Source organism: Salvelinus namaycush, unplaced genomic scaffold (genome assembly GCF_016432855.1).
Source record: "Salvelinus namaycush isolate Seneca unplaced genomic scaffold, SaNama_1.0 Scaffold679, whole genome shotgun sequence".
Taxonomy (NCBI): domain Eukaryota; kingdom Metazoa; phylum Chordata; class Actinopteri; order Salmoniformes; family Salmonidae; genus Salvelinus; species Salvelinus namaycush.
In genome coordinates this window covers 10,001-29,349 of record NW_024061396.1, presented here as the reverse complement: position 1 = coordinate 29,349, position 19,349 = coordinate 10,001, and the positions used below count along the sequence as shown (strand labels likewise).

Genomic DNA, 19,349 nt, shown 5'->3' with positions numbered 1-19,349 from the left:
TCTACCATGGGGGTGGGGGGGGGGGGGGTGTTTAACCATTGTAGCCTACCATGGGGGGGGGGGGGGGTGTTTACCATTGTAGCTACCATGGGGGTGGGGGGGGGGGGTGTTTACCATTGTAGCCTACCATGGGGGGTGTTCACCATTGTAGCCTACCATGGGGGGGTGTTTATCATTGTAGCCTACCATGGGGCGGTGTTCACCATTGTAGCCTACCATGGGGGGGGGGGGGGGGGGTGTTCACCATTGTAGCCTACCATGGGGGTGTTCACCATTGCAGCCTACCATTGGGGGGGGGGGGGTGTTACCATTGTAGTCTACCATGGGGGGGTGGGGGGGGGGTGTTTACCATTGTAGCCTACCATGGGGGGGTGTTCACCATTGTAGCCTACCATGGGGGGGTGTTTACCATTGTAGCCTACCATGGGGGGGTGTTCACCATTGTAGCCTAACATGGGGGGTGTTTTACCATTGTAGTCTACCATGGGGGGGGGGGGGGGGGTGTTATTACCATTGTAGCCTACCATGGGGGGGGGGGGGGGTGTTTACCATTGTAAGCCTACCATGGGGGGGGGGGGGGGGGGTTTACCATTGTAGCCTACCATGGGGAGGTGTTTACCATTGTAGCCTACCATGGGGGGGTTGGGGGTGTTTTACCATTTGAGCCTACCATGGGGGGGGCTGTTCACCATTGTAGCCTACCATGTGGGGGGTGTTTACCATTGCAGCCTACCATGGGGGGGGGGGGGGGTTACCATTGTAGCCTACCATGGGGAAGGGGTGGGGGGGTTTACCATTGTAGCCTACCATGAGGGGGGGGGGGGGGTTTACCATTGTAGCCTACCATGGGGAGGTGTTTACCATTGTAGCCTACCATGGGGGGGGGGGGGGGGTGTTTACCATTGTAGCCTACCATGGGGGTGGGGGTGTTTACCATTGTAGCCTACCATGTGGGGGTGTTCCCATTGCAGCCTACCATGGGGGGTGTTCACCATTGTAGCCTAACATGGAGGGGTGTTTACCATTGTAGTCTACCATGGGGGGTGTTCACCATTGTAGCCTACCATGGGGGGTGGGTTTACCATTGTAGCTACCATGGGGGGGGGGGGGTGTTTTACCATTGTAGCCTACCATGGGGTGGGGGGGGGGGGGGGGGGGGGGGGGGGGGGGGGGTTAAACATTGTAGCCTACCATGGGGGGGGGGGGGGTTTACCATTGTACAGAGTACATTGTAGCTACCATGGGGGGGGGGTTGTTTTTCTTGCCCATGGGGGGTGGGGGGGGGGGGGGGGGGGGGGGGGGGGGGTGGGGATAAATCCGGGGGGGGGGGGGGGGGAATTGTAGGAGTGGGAAAGTATAGCTATAAAAAATTGTAAATTAGGAGATAGCCTTAAGAAAAGAGGTTAAAGTTGTAAGCCTATAGTAGGGGGGGCCGGGGGTACCAGTAAGGTGGGGAGCACGCAGTAAAGCCTAGCCAAAGCCCTAACCATGGGGGGGGGGGGGGGGGGGGGGGGTGGGGTTACCATTGTATCCTACCAGGGGAGGTGTTTAACCATTGTAGCCTACCACTGGGGGTTTGGGGGGTTGTTTACCATTTGAGCCTACCATGGGGGGGGGTGTTCACCATTGTAGCCTACCATGTGGGGGGTGTTTACCATTGCAGCCTACCATGGGGGGGGGGGGGGGGGGGTTAACATTGTAGCCTACCATGGAGGGGTGGGGGGTGTTTACCATTGTAGCCTACCATGGGGGGGGGGTTACCATTGTAGCCTACCATGGGGAGGTGTTTACCATTGTAGCCTACCATGGGGGGGGGGGGGGGGGAGTGTTTACCATTGTAGCCTACCATGGGGGGGTGGGGGGGGGTGTTTACCATTGTAGCCTACCATGGGGGGGGGGGGGGGGGGGGTTATCATTGTAGCCTACCATGGGGAGGTGTTTACCATTGTAGCCTACCATGGGGGGGGGGGGGGGGGTGTTTACCATTGTAGCCTACCATGGGGGGGGGGGGGGGTTATCATTGTAGCCTACCATGGGGAGGTGTTTACCATTGTAGCCTAACATGGGGGGGTGTTTACCATTGTAGCCTACCATGGGGGGGTGTTTACCATTGTAGCCTACCATGGGGAGGTGTTTACCATTGTAGCCTACCATGGGGGGGGGGGGGTGTTCACCATTTGAGCCTACCATGGGGGGGGGGGTGTTCACCATTGTAGTCTACCATGGGGGGGTGTTTACCATTGTAGCCTACCATGGGGAGGGGGGGGGGGGGGTTCCCATTGTAGTCTACCATGGGGAGGTGTTTACCATTGTAGCCTACCATGGGGGGGTTGGGGGTGTTTACCATTGTAGCCTACCATGGGGGGGTGTTCACCATTGTAGGCTACCATGGAGGGGGTGTTTACCATTGTAGCCTACCATGGAGGGGGTGTTCACCATTGTAGTCTACCATGGGGGGTGGTGTTTACCATTGTAGTCTACCATGGGGGGGGGTGTTTCCCATTGTAGCCTACCATGGGGAGGTGTTTACCATTGTAGCCTACCATGGGGGGGTGTTTACCATTGTAGCCTACCATGGGGGGGTGTTTACCATTGCAGCCTACCTTGGGGAGGTGTTTAATATTGTAGCCTACCATGGGGAGGTGTTTACCATTGCAGCCTACCATGTTGGGGGTGTTTATCATTGTAGCCTACCATGGGGAGGTGTTTAATATTGTAGCCTACCATGGGGGGGTGTTTACCATTGTAGCCTACCATGGGGGGGTGTTTACCATTGTAGCCTACCTTGGGGAGGTGTTTACCATTGTAGCCTACCATGGGGAGGTGTTTAATATTGTAGCCTACCATGGGGGGGTGTTTACCATTGTAGACTACCATGGGGGGGTGTTTATCATTGTAGACTACCATGTTGACTCCAATGATTCCCACAGTTGTGTCAAGTTGGCTGGATGTCCTTTGGGTGGTGAACAACTCCTGATACACACGGGAAACTGTTGAGTCTGAAAAAACCCAGCAGCATTGCAGTTTTTGACACAAACCGGTGCGCCTGGCACCTACTACCACCATACCCCGTTCAAAGGCACTTAAAATATTTTGTCTGTCCCATTCACCCTCTGAATGGCACACATTCCAAGGTGGTGAAAGATATGAACCCTAATTGATGTCACTTGTTGGAATTTGTGCCATTCAGAGGGTGAATGGGACAGACAAAATATTTGAAGTGCCTTTGAACGGGGTATTATGATTACTGAATGTTACATGAAATGTAAATATGAAATATCAAAACCAAATGGAAACCCATTTGTTAATAAAATGTTTTGGCAATAATTCACTTCAGGGTGAGGCATGGAATAATAAAATTATATTTAGTCGTGCTGGATGTTTGAGGTGATTTGAGTGATTTAAATACTGTTGTAAATAAATACTGTTGTTGTAAATAAATACTGTTGTAAATAAATACTGTTGTAAATAAATACCGTTGTTGTAAATAAATACTGTTGTAAATAAATACTGTTGTAAATAAATACTGTTGTAAATAAATACTGTTGTAAATAAATACCGTTGTTGTAAATAAATACTGTTGTAAATAAATACTGTTGTTGTAAATAAATACTGTTGTAAATAAATACTGTTGTAAATAAATACTGTTGTAAATAAATACTGTTGTAAATAAATACTGTTGTTGTAAATAAATACTGTTGTAAATAAAAACTGTTGTAAATAAATACTGTTGTAAATAAATACTGTTGTAAATAAATACTGTTGTAAAAAAACACTGTGTATGAATACTGGAGTGATGTATGATTGTTAATAAAATTGTTCATAGACCAGTTTGATACTGTGTCCATGTGTTTGCAAGTGTGTTGAAATTACATTGTGAACAAATCAACGACCTGAAAAATAAGTATTTTCAACTTCCACTTTAATAAACCTGAAAGTAGATTGGACGTCAGGCATAGTTGTCTTTTCAATTACATTTTTCTATGTGGTCAACTGTGAAAAGTTTCCACAAATATTATCATTTCAGCTCTTATTGCAGGACTTTGACTGTGAGAAATCACCTCAACAGTCACTCGATTGTGTATATTACACATTCATATTGCACTGTAACAGCCTAACCTATGGGATGTTGAACCCATGACATGTGGTATTAGCCTACCTCCGTGTATCCGTTTGAATCACTTTCAATTGGGGACTACTATTTTGAAAGCGAACCGCAAAATTCCACTATTGTCGCTAATCCTTATTGGGGATAGCTTCACACAGGTCCATGACTTCGTTTATGTGATCGGGGATTTCTATTGGAGAAGCAGCTTTTTTATTGTATATCTTCAGATTAGATTACAGAGTTTAATAGTCACATGTACACGGTTACAGATGTAATTACAGGGTACAGTGACATTTCTTGAGAGCTGAACGCCAAACACGCAGGACAAAGTGAAACAAAACATGAATAGATAATACAAATATAAATAATGAGCTATCAACAACTGTGCAGTGATACATGTCCATTTTGGGTTGGGGAGCAGGGTAAAAGTATTGTCTTTGTTATTAGGCTTCTGATTTTATAACATAGATATTACATAGCAATAGTGCATGAACTCTTATATACTGTTATTATGTCATACAACTATAAACAATCAATGTCCGATACTTAATGTGAATGATTTCCACACATCATTAGTGTAGATTGTAAAACAAGCTCTTCTATAGAGACTTCGGATCCCTTGTTGTGTTCTACACAGCTGTGATTTTGTGGACTGGCATTCAAAGGAAGATGGGTTTATAATGACACAATAAGAAGTTCAACCAGTTCACTTGTTTTTCGACACAGTTTTACCGCACCACATCACTGTAGGCCTATCCCATCGGGCAAAGATATCATTAAAACGTCTAGTTTCGTTTTTATATTTGGTTGAGTTGAGTTATCAACAACCTGAAATCAACAAAACATGGCACCAGATAATTGGATTTAGATTTTTAAAAATTGGGTAAAAAAAATGACAATTTGTTTACCGCGATAACTTTTTTTGCAAATCCAATACATTTTCGTCATCACATAGAATCGTTTTTTTTTTTATGACGTGGCGACAACGTTGGTTCAACAAGTTTATGCCCAGTGGGACGTTATTTGGGCTTGTACAGAAATCCAAGGACAGGCCTGCAGTTTTTCTATTGGTGTGTTATAAACATGTAGGCGGATCTTGCCGAGCACCTCTGGTCAAAAACAAGTAACGTGTACTGTACCAACTGGAGGACGAGCGGAGTTGTTTTAAAAAATACTACTAATTTACTATTATTTAAAAATGAGAAGAATTACTGCTACAAATGGACGGGTTTAGATAGCATCCAGGGCACTCTATGTTGATCCGGTAAGTGATGAATACTGCGAATCAATCAATCATCAGATTCAGATATGAATCAATACCTCAATTCGTTCGTACCCTTGCACATCGACTCGGTACTGGTACCACGTGTATATATCTACGTTATCATTACTCATTACTTATTGTATTATTACGTGTTATTACTTTTCTATCATTTCTCTATGTTGTTTCTCTCTGCGTTGCTGGGTAGAGCCCGTAAGTAAGCGTTTCACTGTTAGTCTACTACACCTGTTGTTTACGAAGCATGTGACGAATACAATTAGATTTGATGTCATCCCGAGTCAAGACGTTTAGTTCAGGGTAAGCCTAACGTTTTGGAACGGGACTACTGTACTAGTTTACTCTTGGTCTATCCTATTCAAACGCTATGTGGAACGTCTTGTCAACAATGCAGCCGAAGTTACGCACTGGCCCGGTTAGTTTCTTTTGAAGGCAATCTTGAGTATGTTGCCCGCCCAGACAGACCAGTAAGAGGTAAAGTAGACTAGAGTAGAGACCAGTGTGTTGTAAACAACATTAGCGTGAGCAACAATAGTGGAATCCGCGTTTCGTCTTTAAAAAAAATAAGTCCCCCTTTGGAACTAATGCGAACTGATAAATTGTGTAATCATGCCACAATTGTACTTGGTAATACTAAACAATGTTGGAATGGTATTATATAAATGCAACAAAATACAATAATTAGTTAATTTGACACAAAAATAAAAAATGGTTGAAATCACACTGGATGTCTTAATGTCTTAACTTCAGAATTGCAACGGGGACATACTTATATTGCAATATACAGCCTTACAAATATTACCGTAGTAGCTCTTATTGCGGGACTTTAACCGTGGGAAATCACCTCACAATTCAGTCTATTGTGCGGATTCATACATTCATATTGCAATGTACAACCTTACCTATGGATCTTGGGTCCTCCGCCTCAAGCTACCATGCTTTTGTTTTCTCCCACATGAACTATAACTTTGGTCTTTCATACTGTATTTACAATGAGAGATTCAATTTTTAGCACTTCTAACAGGAACTCGAAGGGTGAGAGGAGTCTTGTTCTGCTTTGAAGTAACTGTACCGTCACGTTAGTCAAGGCATCTGTTGGCTTTGCTTTGAGAATGATATTGAAGCCTACAGAACCTAGAACAGGCTAATGTGTGGTGGATAAGTATGAGTCTGGTACTTTTTGTGAGTGAGTTTTTTGTTTATCTGGTCAGTTCTTATTAATTCAGTCGCACCATATACATATTAAGCCGGTGGACGGAAACACATCACATGTTTTCCAATTAAGTTCCACCTTTTTTTTTTTTTTTTTCAGCCTACTCAGTGACACCCACAGATTACAATTCTAAAGACTTTACACAAATACTAGTGTCGTGGATTTTATTGTGGAACTTTAGCTGGAGGAAAACCTGCATTAACAGCTACAACCATACAGGTTTATTCTGGGGAGAGGTACTGGCTATTACCACCGTATACTGTAAATATAACCGTCATTACCGGCCGGTCTATAACCCGTTAGACACATTTTCTGTTGTGTTTTATTTGATGTTGTACACATTTGCAGTTAACCGCTGAAATGCAGTATACAGACAACATGCAAAAAGGAGATTTAGATGGGAGAAAATGAAGTGCGATCAAGGCCGTCTCTAGTCAGCCTCAAATAACCATCCTATAACCTATAATAACCATCCTATAACCTATTATAACATCCTATAACCTATAATAACCATCCTATAACCTATTATAACCATCCTATAACCTATTATAACCATCCTATAACCTATAATAACCATCCTATAACCTATTATAACCATCCTATAACCTATTATAACCATCCTATAACCTATAATAACCATCCTATAACCTATTATAACATCCTGTAACCTATAATAACCATCCTGTAACCTATTATAACCATCCTATAACCTATAATAACCATCCTATAACCTATAATAACCATCCTATAACCTATTATAACATCCTATAACCTATAATAACCATCCTATAACCTATTATAACATCCTATAACCTATAATAACATCCTATAACCTATTATAACCATCATATAACCTATAATAACCATCCTATAACCTATTATAACATCCTATAACCTATTATAACCATCCTATAACCTATAATAACATCCTATAACCTATATATAAATATTCCCTGTAGATGGGATTGCTGACAATGTCAGGAAAAAGATGGGTGCAGAAGGCTGTGTGTTGTTCTGGATGGCCCGAAGGCTGTGTGTTGTTCTGGATGGCCCGAAGGCTGTGTGTTGTTCTGGATGGCCCGAAGGCTGTGTGTTGTTCTGGATGGCCCGAAGGCTGTGTGTTGTTCTGGATGGCCCGAAGGCTGTGTGTTGTTCTGGATGGCCCGAAGGCTGTGTGTTTTTCTGGATGGCCCCGATAACTAGCAGCAACGACAACAAACTGCCATGTGGTGAATCGTAAGTGGCTCGTTTCAGCTCATTTGATCTTGTTCTTGATACCATGTCTTGTTTCGAGGTGTTTTGACTGATGTCACGTCATTTACGTATGTAAATGAGATATTTCTGTATTTAATTTTCAATAATTCTAGGAACATGTTTTCACTTTGTCATTATGGGGTATTGTGATGTCATTATGGGGTATTGTGATGTCATTATGGGGTATTGTGATGTCATTATGGGGTATTGTGATGTATTGTGTGTAGAATCCATTTTGAATTCAGGCTGTAACACAACACAATGTGGAATAAGTCAAGAGGGTCTGAATACTTTCTTGAAGCCACTGTATATAGTTAAATGCTCGTAATCGTCTTCTTCAGCCTGAAGACTACAGTTCTATAAATATGATTGCCAGCAGAATAGATGGTCGTCGGTCTCATTTCTGCACAGAATGGTGTCAAAATAAAACGTTGTGCCTGATTTCTGAAACTCAATACTCAGCCTGAAGGGACACCCCTTGGAGACTTACCCAGAAAGACTCACAGCGTAATTGAAGGCCTTTTTTCGGCGGCACAATGGTTGGAACTCTTGAGGAGGGCGGGAAACGTGGGGGAAGTGGTTCTGCAGCGTGACGTCCATCTGTCTGTTGATGATGATGATGATGATGATGATGATGTTATATGTTCATCCTCCTCTCCTCTCTCCCCCCTTCCTCCCTCCCCAGACTCAGTAGGAGGTGATGAATCCCCCAGCTGAGATGTCCCCTCCCACCGCTCCTGTCGCCACAGAGACACAGAGCATGACCTCTGACCCGTCCCACCTCGGAACCCTGGGAATTAATGTCCGCCTGAAGGCAGCCCCACCTAACACCACAGGTACTGAGTCGCACACACACACACACACACGTACACACACACACACACACACACACACACACACACACACACACACACACACACACACACACACACACACACACACAAACATACAAACAAACACGCTCACAGCCTCACACACACACACAAACATACTCTACCTACACGTACATATTACCTCATATTACCTCAACTAACCAATAGCCTCGCTATTGTTATTTTCCTGCTGCTCTTTAATTATTTGTTACTTTAATTTTAGATTTTTTACTTAACACGTATTTTTTCTTAAAACTGCATTGTTGGTTAAGCACTTGTATTCAGCATTTCACTGTAAGGTCTACTACACCTGTTGTATTCAGCATTTCACTGTAAGGTCTACTACACCTGTTGTATTCAGCATTTCACTGTGAGGTCTACTACACCTGTTGTATTCAGCATTTCACTGTGAGGTCTACTACACCTGTTGTATTCAGCATTTCACTGTAAGGTCTACTACACCTGATGTATTCAGCATTTCACTGTGAGGTCTACTACACCTGGTGTATTCAGCAGTTCACTGTGAGGTCTACTACACCTGTTGTATTCAGCATTTCACTGTGAGGTCTACTACACCTGTTGTATTCAGCATTTCACTGTGAGGTCTACTACACCTGTTGTATTCAGCATTTCACTGTGAGGTCTACTACACCTGTTGTATTCAGCATTTCACTGTAAGGTCTACTACACCTGCTATATTCAGCATTTCACTGTGAGGTCTACTACACCTGTTGTATTCAGCATTTCACTGTGAGTTCTACTACACCTGTTGTATTCAGCATTTCACTGTGAGGTCTACTACACCTGTTGTATTCAGCATTTCACTGTGAGGTCTACTACACCTGTTGTATTCAGCATTTCACTGTAAGGTCTACTACACCTGTTGTATTCAGCATTTCACTGTGAGGTCTACTACACCTGTTGTATTCAGCATTTCACTGTAAGGTCTACTACACCTGATGTATTCAGCATTTCACTGTGAGGTCTACTACACCTGGTGTATTCAGCAGTTCACTGTGAGGTCTACTACACCTGTTGTATTCAGCATTTCACTGTGAGGTCTACTACACCTGTTGTATTCAGCATTTCACTGTAAGGTCTACTACACCTGCTATATTCAGCATTTCACTGTGAGGTCTACTACACCTGTTGTATTCAGCATTTCACTGTGAGGTCTACTACACCTGTTGTATTCAGCATTTCACTGTGAGGTCTACTACACCTGTTGTATTCAGCATTTCACTGTGAGGTCTACTACACCTGTTGTATTCAGCATTTCACTGTGAGGTCTACTACACCTGTTGTATTCAGCATTTCACTGTGAGGTCTACTACACCTGTTGTATTCAGCATTTCACTGTGAGGTCTACTACACCTGTTGTATTCAGCATTTCACTGTGAGGTCTACTACACCTGTTGTATTCAGCATTTCACTGTAAGGTCTACTACACCTGTTGTATTCAGCATTTCACTGTGAGGTCTACTACACCTGTTGTATTCAGCATTTCACTGTGAGGTCTACTACACCTGTTGTATTCAGCATTTCACTGTGAGGTCTACTACACCTGTTGTATTCAGCATTTCACTGTGAGGTCTACTACACCTGTTGTATTCAGCATTTCACTGTGAGGTCTACTACACCTGTTGTATTCAGCATTTCACTGTGAGGTCTACTACACCTGTTGTATTCAGCATTTCACTGTGAGGTCTACTACACCTGTTGTATTCAGCATTTCACTGTGAGGTCTACTACACCTGTTGTATTCAGCATTTCACTGTGAGGTCTACTACACCTGTTGTATTCAGCATTTCACTGTGAGGTCTACTACACCTGTTGTATTCAGCATTTCACTGTGAGGTCTACTACACCTGTTGTATTCAGCATTTCACTGTGAGGTCTACTACACCTGTTGTATTCAGCATTTCACTGTGAGGTCTACTACACCTGTTGTATTCAGCATTTCACTGTGAGGTCTACTACACCTGTTGTATTCAGCATTTCACTGTGAGGTCTACTACACCTGTTGTATTCAGCATTTCACTGTGAGGTCTACTACACCTGTTGTATTCAGCATTTCACTGTGACGTCTACTACACCTGTTGTATTCAGCATTTCACTGTGAGGTCTACTACACCTGTTGTATTCAGCATTTCACTGTGAGGTCTACTACACCTGTTGTATTCAGCATTTCACTGTGAGGTCTACTACACCTGTGGTATTCAGCATTTCACTGTGAGGTCTACTACACCTGTGGTATTCAGCATTTCACTGTGAGGTCTACTACACCTGTTGTATTCAGAATTTCACTGTGAGGTCTACTACACCTGTTGTATTCAGCATTTCACTGTAAAGTCTACTACACCTGTTGTATTCAGCATTTCACTATGAGGTCTACTACACCTGTTGTATTCAGCATTTCACTGTGAGGTCTACTACACCTGTTGTATTCAGCATTTCACTGTGAGGTCTACTACACCTGTTGTATTCAGCATTTCACTGTGAGGTCTACCTACACCTGTTGTATTCAGCATTTCACTGTGAGGTCTACTACACCTGTTGTATTCAGCACATGTGACAAATAACATTTGATTTGACACACGGTTAAAGTAGTGCACTATAAAAAGGGAATAGGGTGCCATAGAGCCCTGGTCTAAAGTAGTGCACTATAAATAGGGAATAGGGTGCCATAGAGCCCTGGTCTAAAGTAGTGCACTATAAATAGGGAATAGGGTGCCATAGAGCCCTGGTCTAAAGTAGTGCACTATATAGGGAATAGGGTGCCATAGAGCCCTGGTCTAAAGTAGTGCACTATAAATAGGGAATAGGGTGCCATAGAGCCCTGGTCTAAAGTAGTGCTGTATAGAGGGAATAGGGTGCCATAGAGCCCTGGTCTAAAGTAGTGCTGTATAGAGGGAATAGGGTGGCATAGAGCCCTGGTCTAAAGTAGTGCTGTATAGAGGGAATAGGGTGCCATAGAGCCCTGGTCTAAAGTAGTGCTGTATAGAGGGAATAGGGTGGCATAGAGCCCTGGTCTAAAGTAGTGCTGTATAGAGGGAATAGGGTGGCATAGAGCCCTGGTCTAAAGTAGTGCTGTATAGAGGGAATAGGGTGCCATAGAGCCCTGGTCTAAAGTAGTGCTGTATAGAGGGAATAGGGTGGCATAGAGCCCTGGTCTAAAGTAGTGCTGTATAGAGGGAATAGGGTGGCATAGAGCCCTGGTCTAAAGTAGTGCTGTATAGAGGGAATAGGGTGCCATAGAGCCCTGGTCTAAAGTAGTGCTGTATAGAGGGAATAGGGTGGCATAGAGCCCTGGTCTAAAGTAGTGCTGTATAGAGGGAATAGGGTGCCATAGAGCCCTGGTCTAAAGTAGTGCTGTATAGAGGGAATAGGGTGGCATAGAGCCCTGGTCTAAAGTAGTGCTGTATAGAGGGAATAGGGTGCCATAGAGCCCTGGTCTAAAGTAGTGCTGTATAGAGGGAATAGGGTGGCATAGAGCCCTGGTCTAAAGTAGTGCTGTATAGAGGGAATAGGGTGCCATAGAGCCCTGGTCTAAAGTAGTGCTGTATAGAGGGAATAGGGTGGCATAGAGCCCTGGTCTAAAGTAGTGCTGTATAGAGGGAATAGGGTGGCATAGAGCCCTGGTCTAAAGTAGTGCTGTATAGAGGGAATAGGGTGCCATAGAGCCCTGGTCTAAAGTAGTGCTGTATAGAGGGAATAGGGTGGCATAGAGCCCTGGTCTAAAGTAGTGCTGTATAGAGGGAATAGGGTGGCATAGAGCCCTGGTCTAAAGTAGTGCTGTATAGAGGGAATAGGGTGCCATAGAGCCCTGGTCTAAAGTAGTGCTGTATAGAGGGAATAGGGTGCCATAGAGCCCTGGTCTAAAGTAGTGCTGTATAGAGGGAATAGGGTGGCATAGAGCCCTGGTCTAAAGTAGTGCACTATTAGGGAATAGGGTTCCATTTGGGACACACAGCCAGTGCCTTCAGAAAGTATTCACACCCGTTCATGTTGTTGTTGTTGTTTTGTTACAGGCTGAATGTTGTGGTACGGCCCTACACACCACACCCCCATCATGTCACATTTTTTAATGAATTTCTACAAATTAACAAAAAATAAAAAGCTGAAATGTTTTGAGTCAGTAAGTATTCAACCCCTTTGTTATGTCAAGCCTTAATAAGTTCAGGAGTAAAAAAATAAGCTTAATAAGTCACATATTAAGTTGCCTGGACTCACTCTGTGTGCAATAATAAGTGTTTAACATGATTTTTGAATGACTACCTCATCTCTGTACCCGACACATACAATTATCTGTAATGGCCCTCAGTCGAGCAGTGAATTTCACAACACAGATTCAACCACAAAGACCAGGGAGGTTTTCCAATGCCACACAAAGAAGGGCACCTACTGGTAGATGGGTAAATATAAAGAAGGACACCTACTGGTAGCAGACATTGAATATCCCTTTGAGCATGGTGTAGTTATTCATTACACGTTGGATGGTGTATCAATACACCTAGTCACAACAAAGATACAGGAAGGACACCTCTCAGGGATTTCACCATGAGGCCATTGGTGATTTTAAAGCAGTTCCAGAGTTTAAATGGCTGTGACAGGAGAACACTGAGGATGGATCAACAACATTGTAGTTACTCCACAATACTAACCTAAATGACAGAGTGAAAAGAATGAAGCCTGTACAGAATAAATATATTCCAAAATATTTTTGTTTGCAACAAGGCACTAAAGTAATACAAAGAAATAGAGTGGAGCTAAGAACAGGTTAAACCCTCGAGGAAAACCTGGTTGTCTGCTTTCCAACAGACACTGGGAGATGAATTCCCCTTTCAGCAGGACAATAACCTAAAACACAAGGCCAAATCCTAGAGGAAAACCTGGTTGTCTGCTTTCCAACAGACACTGGGAGATGAATTCCCCTTTCAGCAGGACAATAACCTAAAACACAAGGCCAAATCCTAGAGGAAAACCTGGTTGTCTGCTTTCCAACAGACACTGGGAGATGAATTCCCCTTTCAGCAGGACAATAACCTAAAACACAAGGCCAAATCCTAGAGGAAAACCTGGTTGTCTGCTTTCCAACAGACACTGGGAGATGAATTCCCCTTTCAGCAGGACAATAACCTAAAACACAAGGCCAAATCTACACTGGAGTTGCTTACCAAGACAACATTAACTATTCCTTAGTGGCAGCTTACAGCTTTGACTTAAATCATCTTGAAAATCTATGACAAGACTTCAACATGGTTGTCTAGCAATGATCAACAACCAACTTGGCAGAGCTTGAAGAATTGAAAAACTTATAATGTGCAAATATTGTACAGTCCAGGTGTGCAAAGCTCTTAGAGACTTACCCAGAAAGACTCACAGCTGTAATCACTCTTAGAGACTTACCCAGAAAGACTCACAGCTGTAATCACTCTTAGAGACTTACCCAGAAAGACTCACAGCTGTAATCACTCTTAGAGACTTACCCAGAAAGACTCACAGCTGTAATCGCTCTTAGAGACTTACCCAGAAAGACTCACAGCTGTAATCGCTCTTAGAGACTTACCCAGATAGACTCACGGCTGTAATCACTCTTAGAGACTTACCCAGAAAGACTCACAGCTGTAATCACTCTTAGAGACTTACCCAGAAAGACTCACAGCTGTAATCACTCCCAAAGGTGATTCTAACATGTATTGACTCAGGGGTGTGAATATTTTGTGTAGACTGTTGATGAAAAATAACAATTTAATCCATTTTAATCCCACTTGTCAACAAAATGTGGGAAAATCCAAGGGGTGTAAAGCACTTTCTGAAGGCACTGTATAACAAAACCATGCTAAACTATGGAGTTTGATTAACAAAATAAATACACATAAATATCACTATGTGGTTTCTATGGTAAGAACAACAGTTTCCCAAACCTCTCCTCAGTGTGTGTGTCACGCCCTGACCTTAGATATCTGTTTTTCTATATATTTTGGTTTGGTCAGGGTGTGACTAGGGTGGGTACTCTAGTGTTGTATGTCTAGGGTTTTGTATGTCTAGGGTTTTTGTAGGTCTAGGGGTTTTGTATTTCTATGTTGGCCTGATATGGTTCCCAATCAGAGACAGCTGTTTATCGTTGTCTCTGATTGGGGATCCTATTTAGGCAGCCCTGTTTCTCACTTTCTGTTGTGGGATCTTGTCTATGTGTAGTTGCCTGTCAGCACTCGTTTGTATAGCTTCACGTTTTGTTTTGTTAGTTTGTTAGTTTGTTCAGTGTTCATTCTTTAAATAAATAAGAATGTATGCATACCACGCTGCGCCTTGGTCCGATCCTTATAACGAACGTGACAGTGTGTGTGTGTGTGTGTGTGTGTGTGTGTGTGTGTGTGTGTGTGTGTGTGTGTGTGTGTGTGTGTGTGTGTGTGTGTGTGTGTGTGTGTGTGTGTGTGTGTAACCATATCAGGGAGTGTGTGTTGTGTATCAGTTAGTGTGTTATCCGGTGTTCTCTCGCCCTGCCTGGCACAGGTGATAGTGCTATCACACCACATACACACACACACACACACACACACACACACACACACACACACACACACACACACACACACACACACACACACACACACACACACACACACACACACACACACACACTGTCACGTTCGTTATAAGGATCGGACCAAGGCGCAGCGTGGTATGCATACATTCTTATTTATTTAAAGAATGAACACTGAACAAACTAAGAGCTGAATTGCTAGGTCTTGGAACAGTGGTATTAGTCTGTGTGTTTACCTATGGCCTGTTAACCCTTCTATTGTGTGTGTGTGTACTTATGGCCAGTTAAACCTTCCCCTACTGTGTCGGTAAGACGGCTTTAGTCCAGGAATTTGGGGAGGGGAATTTTAACATGAATTAACACATGAAGAGGAATGTACCAGAATACCCTTTTCCAAGCCGTGTCAAACCTGTCCTCGGTGACCCCAGATGTGACAAACCTGTCCTCGGTGACCCCAGACGTGACAAACCTGTCCTCGGTGACCCCAGACGTGTCAAACCTGTCCTCGGTGACCCCAGACGTGTCAAACCTGTCCTCGGTGACCCCAGATGTGTCAAACCTGTCCTCGGTGACCCCAGATATGACAAACCTGTCCTCGGGGACCCCAGACGTGTCAAACCTCTCCTCGGTGACCCCAGACGTGTCAAACCTCTCCTCGGTGACCCCAGACGTGTCAAACCTCTCCTCGGTGACCCCAGATGTGTCAAACCTGTCCTCGGTGACCCCAGACATGACAAACCTGTCCTCGGTGACCCCAGATGTGTCAAACCTGTCCTCGGTGACCCCAGACATGACAAACCTGTCCTCGGGGAACCCAGACATGTCAAACCTCTCCTCAGGACCTCCAGACATGTCAAACCTCTCCTCAGGACCCCAGACGTGTCAAACCTCTCCTCTGGGACCCCAGACGTGTCAAACCTCTCCTCAGGACTCCCAGACATGTCAAACCTCTCCTCAGGACCTCCAGACATGTCAAACCTCTCCTCAGGACTCCCAGACATGTTAAACCTCTCATCAGGACCCCCAGACATGTCAAACCTCTCTGCAGGACCTTCAGACGTGTCAAACCTTTCCTCAGGACCCCAGACATCTCAAACCTCTCCTCGGGATCCCCAGACATGTCAAACCTCTCCTCAGGACCCCCAGACATGTCAAACCTCTCCTCAGGACCCCCAGACACCTCAAACCTCTCCTCAGGACCCCCAGATGTTTCAAACCTGTCCTCAGGACCCCAGACACCTCAAACCTCTCCTCAGGACCCCCAGACATGTCAAACCTCTCCTCAGGACCCCCAGACATGTCAAACTTCTCCTCAGGACCCCCAGACACCTCAAACCTCTCCTCAGGACCCCCAGATGTTTCAAACCTCTCCTCAGGACCCCAGACATCTCAAACCTCTCCTCAGGACCCCAGATGTTTCAAACCTCTCCTCAGGACCCCAGACATCTCAAACCTCTCCTCAGGACCCCCAGACATCTCAAACCTCTCCTCAGGACCCCAGACATCTCAAACCTCTCCTCAGGACCCCCAGACACCTCAAACCTCTCCTCAGGACCCCCAGATGTTTCAAACCTGTCCTCAGTTGTAGCCCTGAGCTATGCATGTCCATATGAATGTTTGAAAAACCCTGTCTCAGCAGACTCTCCTGGATAAATAAACCATATAAACATCCTCTCACTGTCAACTGCGTTTATTTTCAGCAAACTTAACACGTGTAAATATTTGTATGAACATAACAAGATTCAACAACTGAGACATAAAAGTTCCACAGACACGTGACTAACAGAAATTTAATAATGTGTCCCTGAACAAAGGGGGGGGGGGGTCAAAATCAAAAGTAACAGTCAGTATCTGGTGTGGCCACCAGCTGCATTAAGTACTGCAGTGCATCTCCTCCTCATAGACTGCACCAGACTTGCAAGTTCTTGCTGTGAGATGTTACCCCACTCTTCCACCAAGGCACCTGCAAGCTCCCAAACATTTCTGGGGGGAATGGCCCTAGCCCTCACCCTCCGATCCAACAGGTCCCAGACGTGCTCAATGGGATTGAGATCCGGGCTCTTCGCTGGCCATGGCAGAACACTGACATTCCTGTCTTGCAGGAAATCACACAGAACGAGCATTATGGCTGGTGGCATTGTCATGCTGGAGGGTCATGTCAGGATGAGCCTGCAGGAAGGGTACCACATGAGGGAGGAGGATGTCTTCCCTGTAACGCACAGCGTTGAGATTGCCTGCAATGACAACAAGCTCAGTCCGATGATGCTGTGACACACCACCCCAGACCATGACGGACCTTCCACCTCCAAATCGATCCCGCTCCAGAGTACAGGCCTCTGTGTAATGCTCATTCCTTTGACGATAAACTCAAATCCGACCATCACCCCTGGTGAGACAAAACCGCGACTCATTAGTGAAGAGCACTTTTTACCAGTCCTGTCTGGTCCAGTGACGGTGGGTATGTGCCCATAGGCGACTTTGTTGCCGGTGATGTCTGGTGAGGACCTGCCTTACAACAGGCCTACAAGCCCTCAGTCCAGTCTCTCTCAGCCTATTGCGGACAGTCTGAGCACTGATGGAGGGATTGTGCGTTCCTGGTGTAACTCGAGCAGTTGTTGTTGCCATCCTGTACCTGTCCTGCAGGTGTGATGTTGTTACACGTGGTTTGCCACTGCGAGGACGATCAGCTGTCCGTCCTGTCTCCCTGTAGCGCTGTCTTAGGCGTCTCACAGTACGGACATTGCAATTTATTGCCCTGGCCACATTTGCAGTCCTCATGCCTCCTTGCAGCATGCCTAAGGCACGTTCACGCAGATGAGCAGGTACCCTGGGCATCTTTCTTTGGATGTTTTTCCGAGTCAGTAGAAAGGCCTCTTTAGTGTCCTAAGTTTTCATAACTGTGACCTTAATTGCCATTCCGTCTGTAAGCTGTTAGTGTCTTAACGATCGTTCCACAGGTGCATGTTCATTAATTGTGTTTAAACCCTTTACAATGAAGATCTGTGAAGTTATTTGGATTTTTACGAATTATCTTTGAAAGACAGGGTCGTGTTAAAGGGACGTTTCTTTTTTTGCTGAGTTTACATGTCTCAGTGGACTCTCCTGGCTAAATAAACCATATAAATGAATGACGTGATGTTTTGATACACAACAGAATGTTTATACCCAATAATAGTGACTGCTGAAGAATGTTTTTTTCTCATGTTTTTTGCTCTTTAATTAAATATTGTTTAATTTCTCCTTTCTCCCCCCCCCCTCCCCCCTCCCTCCAGGTTGTACCTGGCTGGTTGTCCTAGCAGCGATAGCTGCATCTCTCAGTGGCTTGATGTTGGGTTATGAATTAGGCCTGACCTCCGGGGTCCTGCTCCAGCTAAGGGGTATCCTCTCTCTGTCATGCCGGGAACAGGAGCTCCTGGTGGGGTCTCTGCTGCTGGGCTGTCTGGTGATCTCCATTGCTGGAGGCTGGGGCCTGGACCGCTACGGACGCCGCTGGTCCATGCTTCTGTCCGGAGGCCTGGTGGCTGGGGGCACCTTGCTACTACTGCTCCCGGCCTCGCTCACCACGCTGTCGCTCGGCCGCGCCGTGGTCGGCATGGGGACAGCGTTGTCGGGTACGGCGGCGTGCATGTACATAGCGGAGATTGCGCCACGGGAGCGCCGCGGGTTGTTAGTGACGCTGTACGAGCTGATGGTGGTTGTCGGGGTATTGCTAGGTTTCGGGTGTAGCTACGCATTCTCTGCGCTGCCTAATGGGTGGAGATACACCTTCGGACTTGTCCTCCCGCCAGCCGTTCTACAGGCCGCTGCCCTCGTCCTCCTCCCACCCAGCCCGCGCTTCCTAGTCGCCAGGGGCGACTCGGAGCGGGCCAAGGAGGTGCTGGTCCGTCTGAGGGGCGTGGCCAGCAGGGAGACCGTGGAGGAGGAGCTACGGGGCATCCAGGCGGGGCTTAAGGAGGAAGCGGAGCATGGTTTCCGAGAGCTGTTCAGCGACAAGGCTAACCTGCGCCGGCGGTTGCTAACGGGCGTGGCTCTAGTGTTCCTGCAGCAGACTACGGGTCAGCCCAACCTCCTCTCTT

General features: G+C 45.4%; 1 protein-coding gene across 1 annotated transcript in view; it reads left to right on the top strand.

Moving 5' to 3' along the window:
* Positions 1–5,222: 5,222 nt before the first annotated feature.
* slc2a12 (solute carrier family 2 member 12) overlaps positions 5,223–19,349 on the top strand; it is a gene marked incomplete at its 3' end in the record, with an annotated part of 14,633 nt that continues 506 nt past the window's right edge. Inside the window, exons 1-3 of the mRNA XM_038987247.1 lie at positions 5,223–5,372; positions 8,540–8,690; positions 18,546–19,349. The exon at positions 18,546–19,349 is cut by the window's right edge and continues 506 nt beyond it. Coding sequence (XP_038843175.1) covers positions 8,555–8,690; positions 18,546–19,349 — 940 coding nt within the window. The remainder of the gene's footprint in view (positions 5,373–8,539; positions 8,691–18,545) is intronic.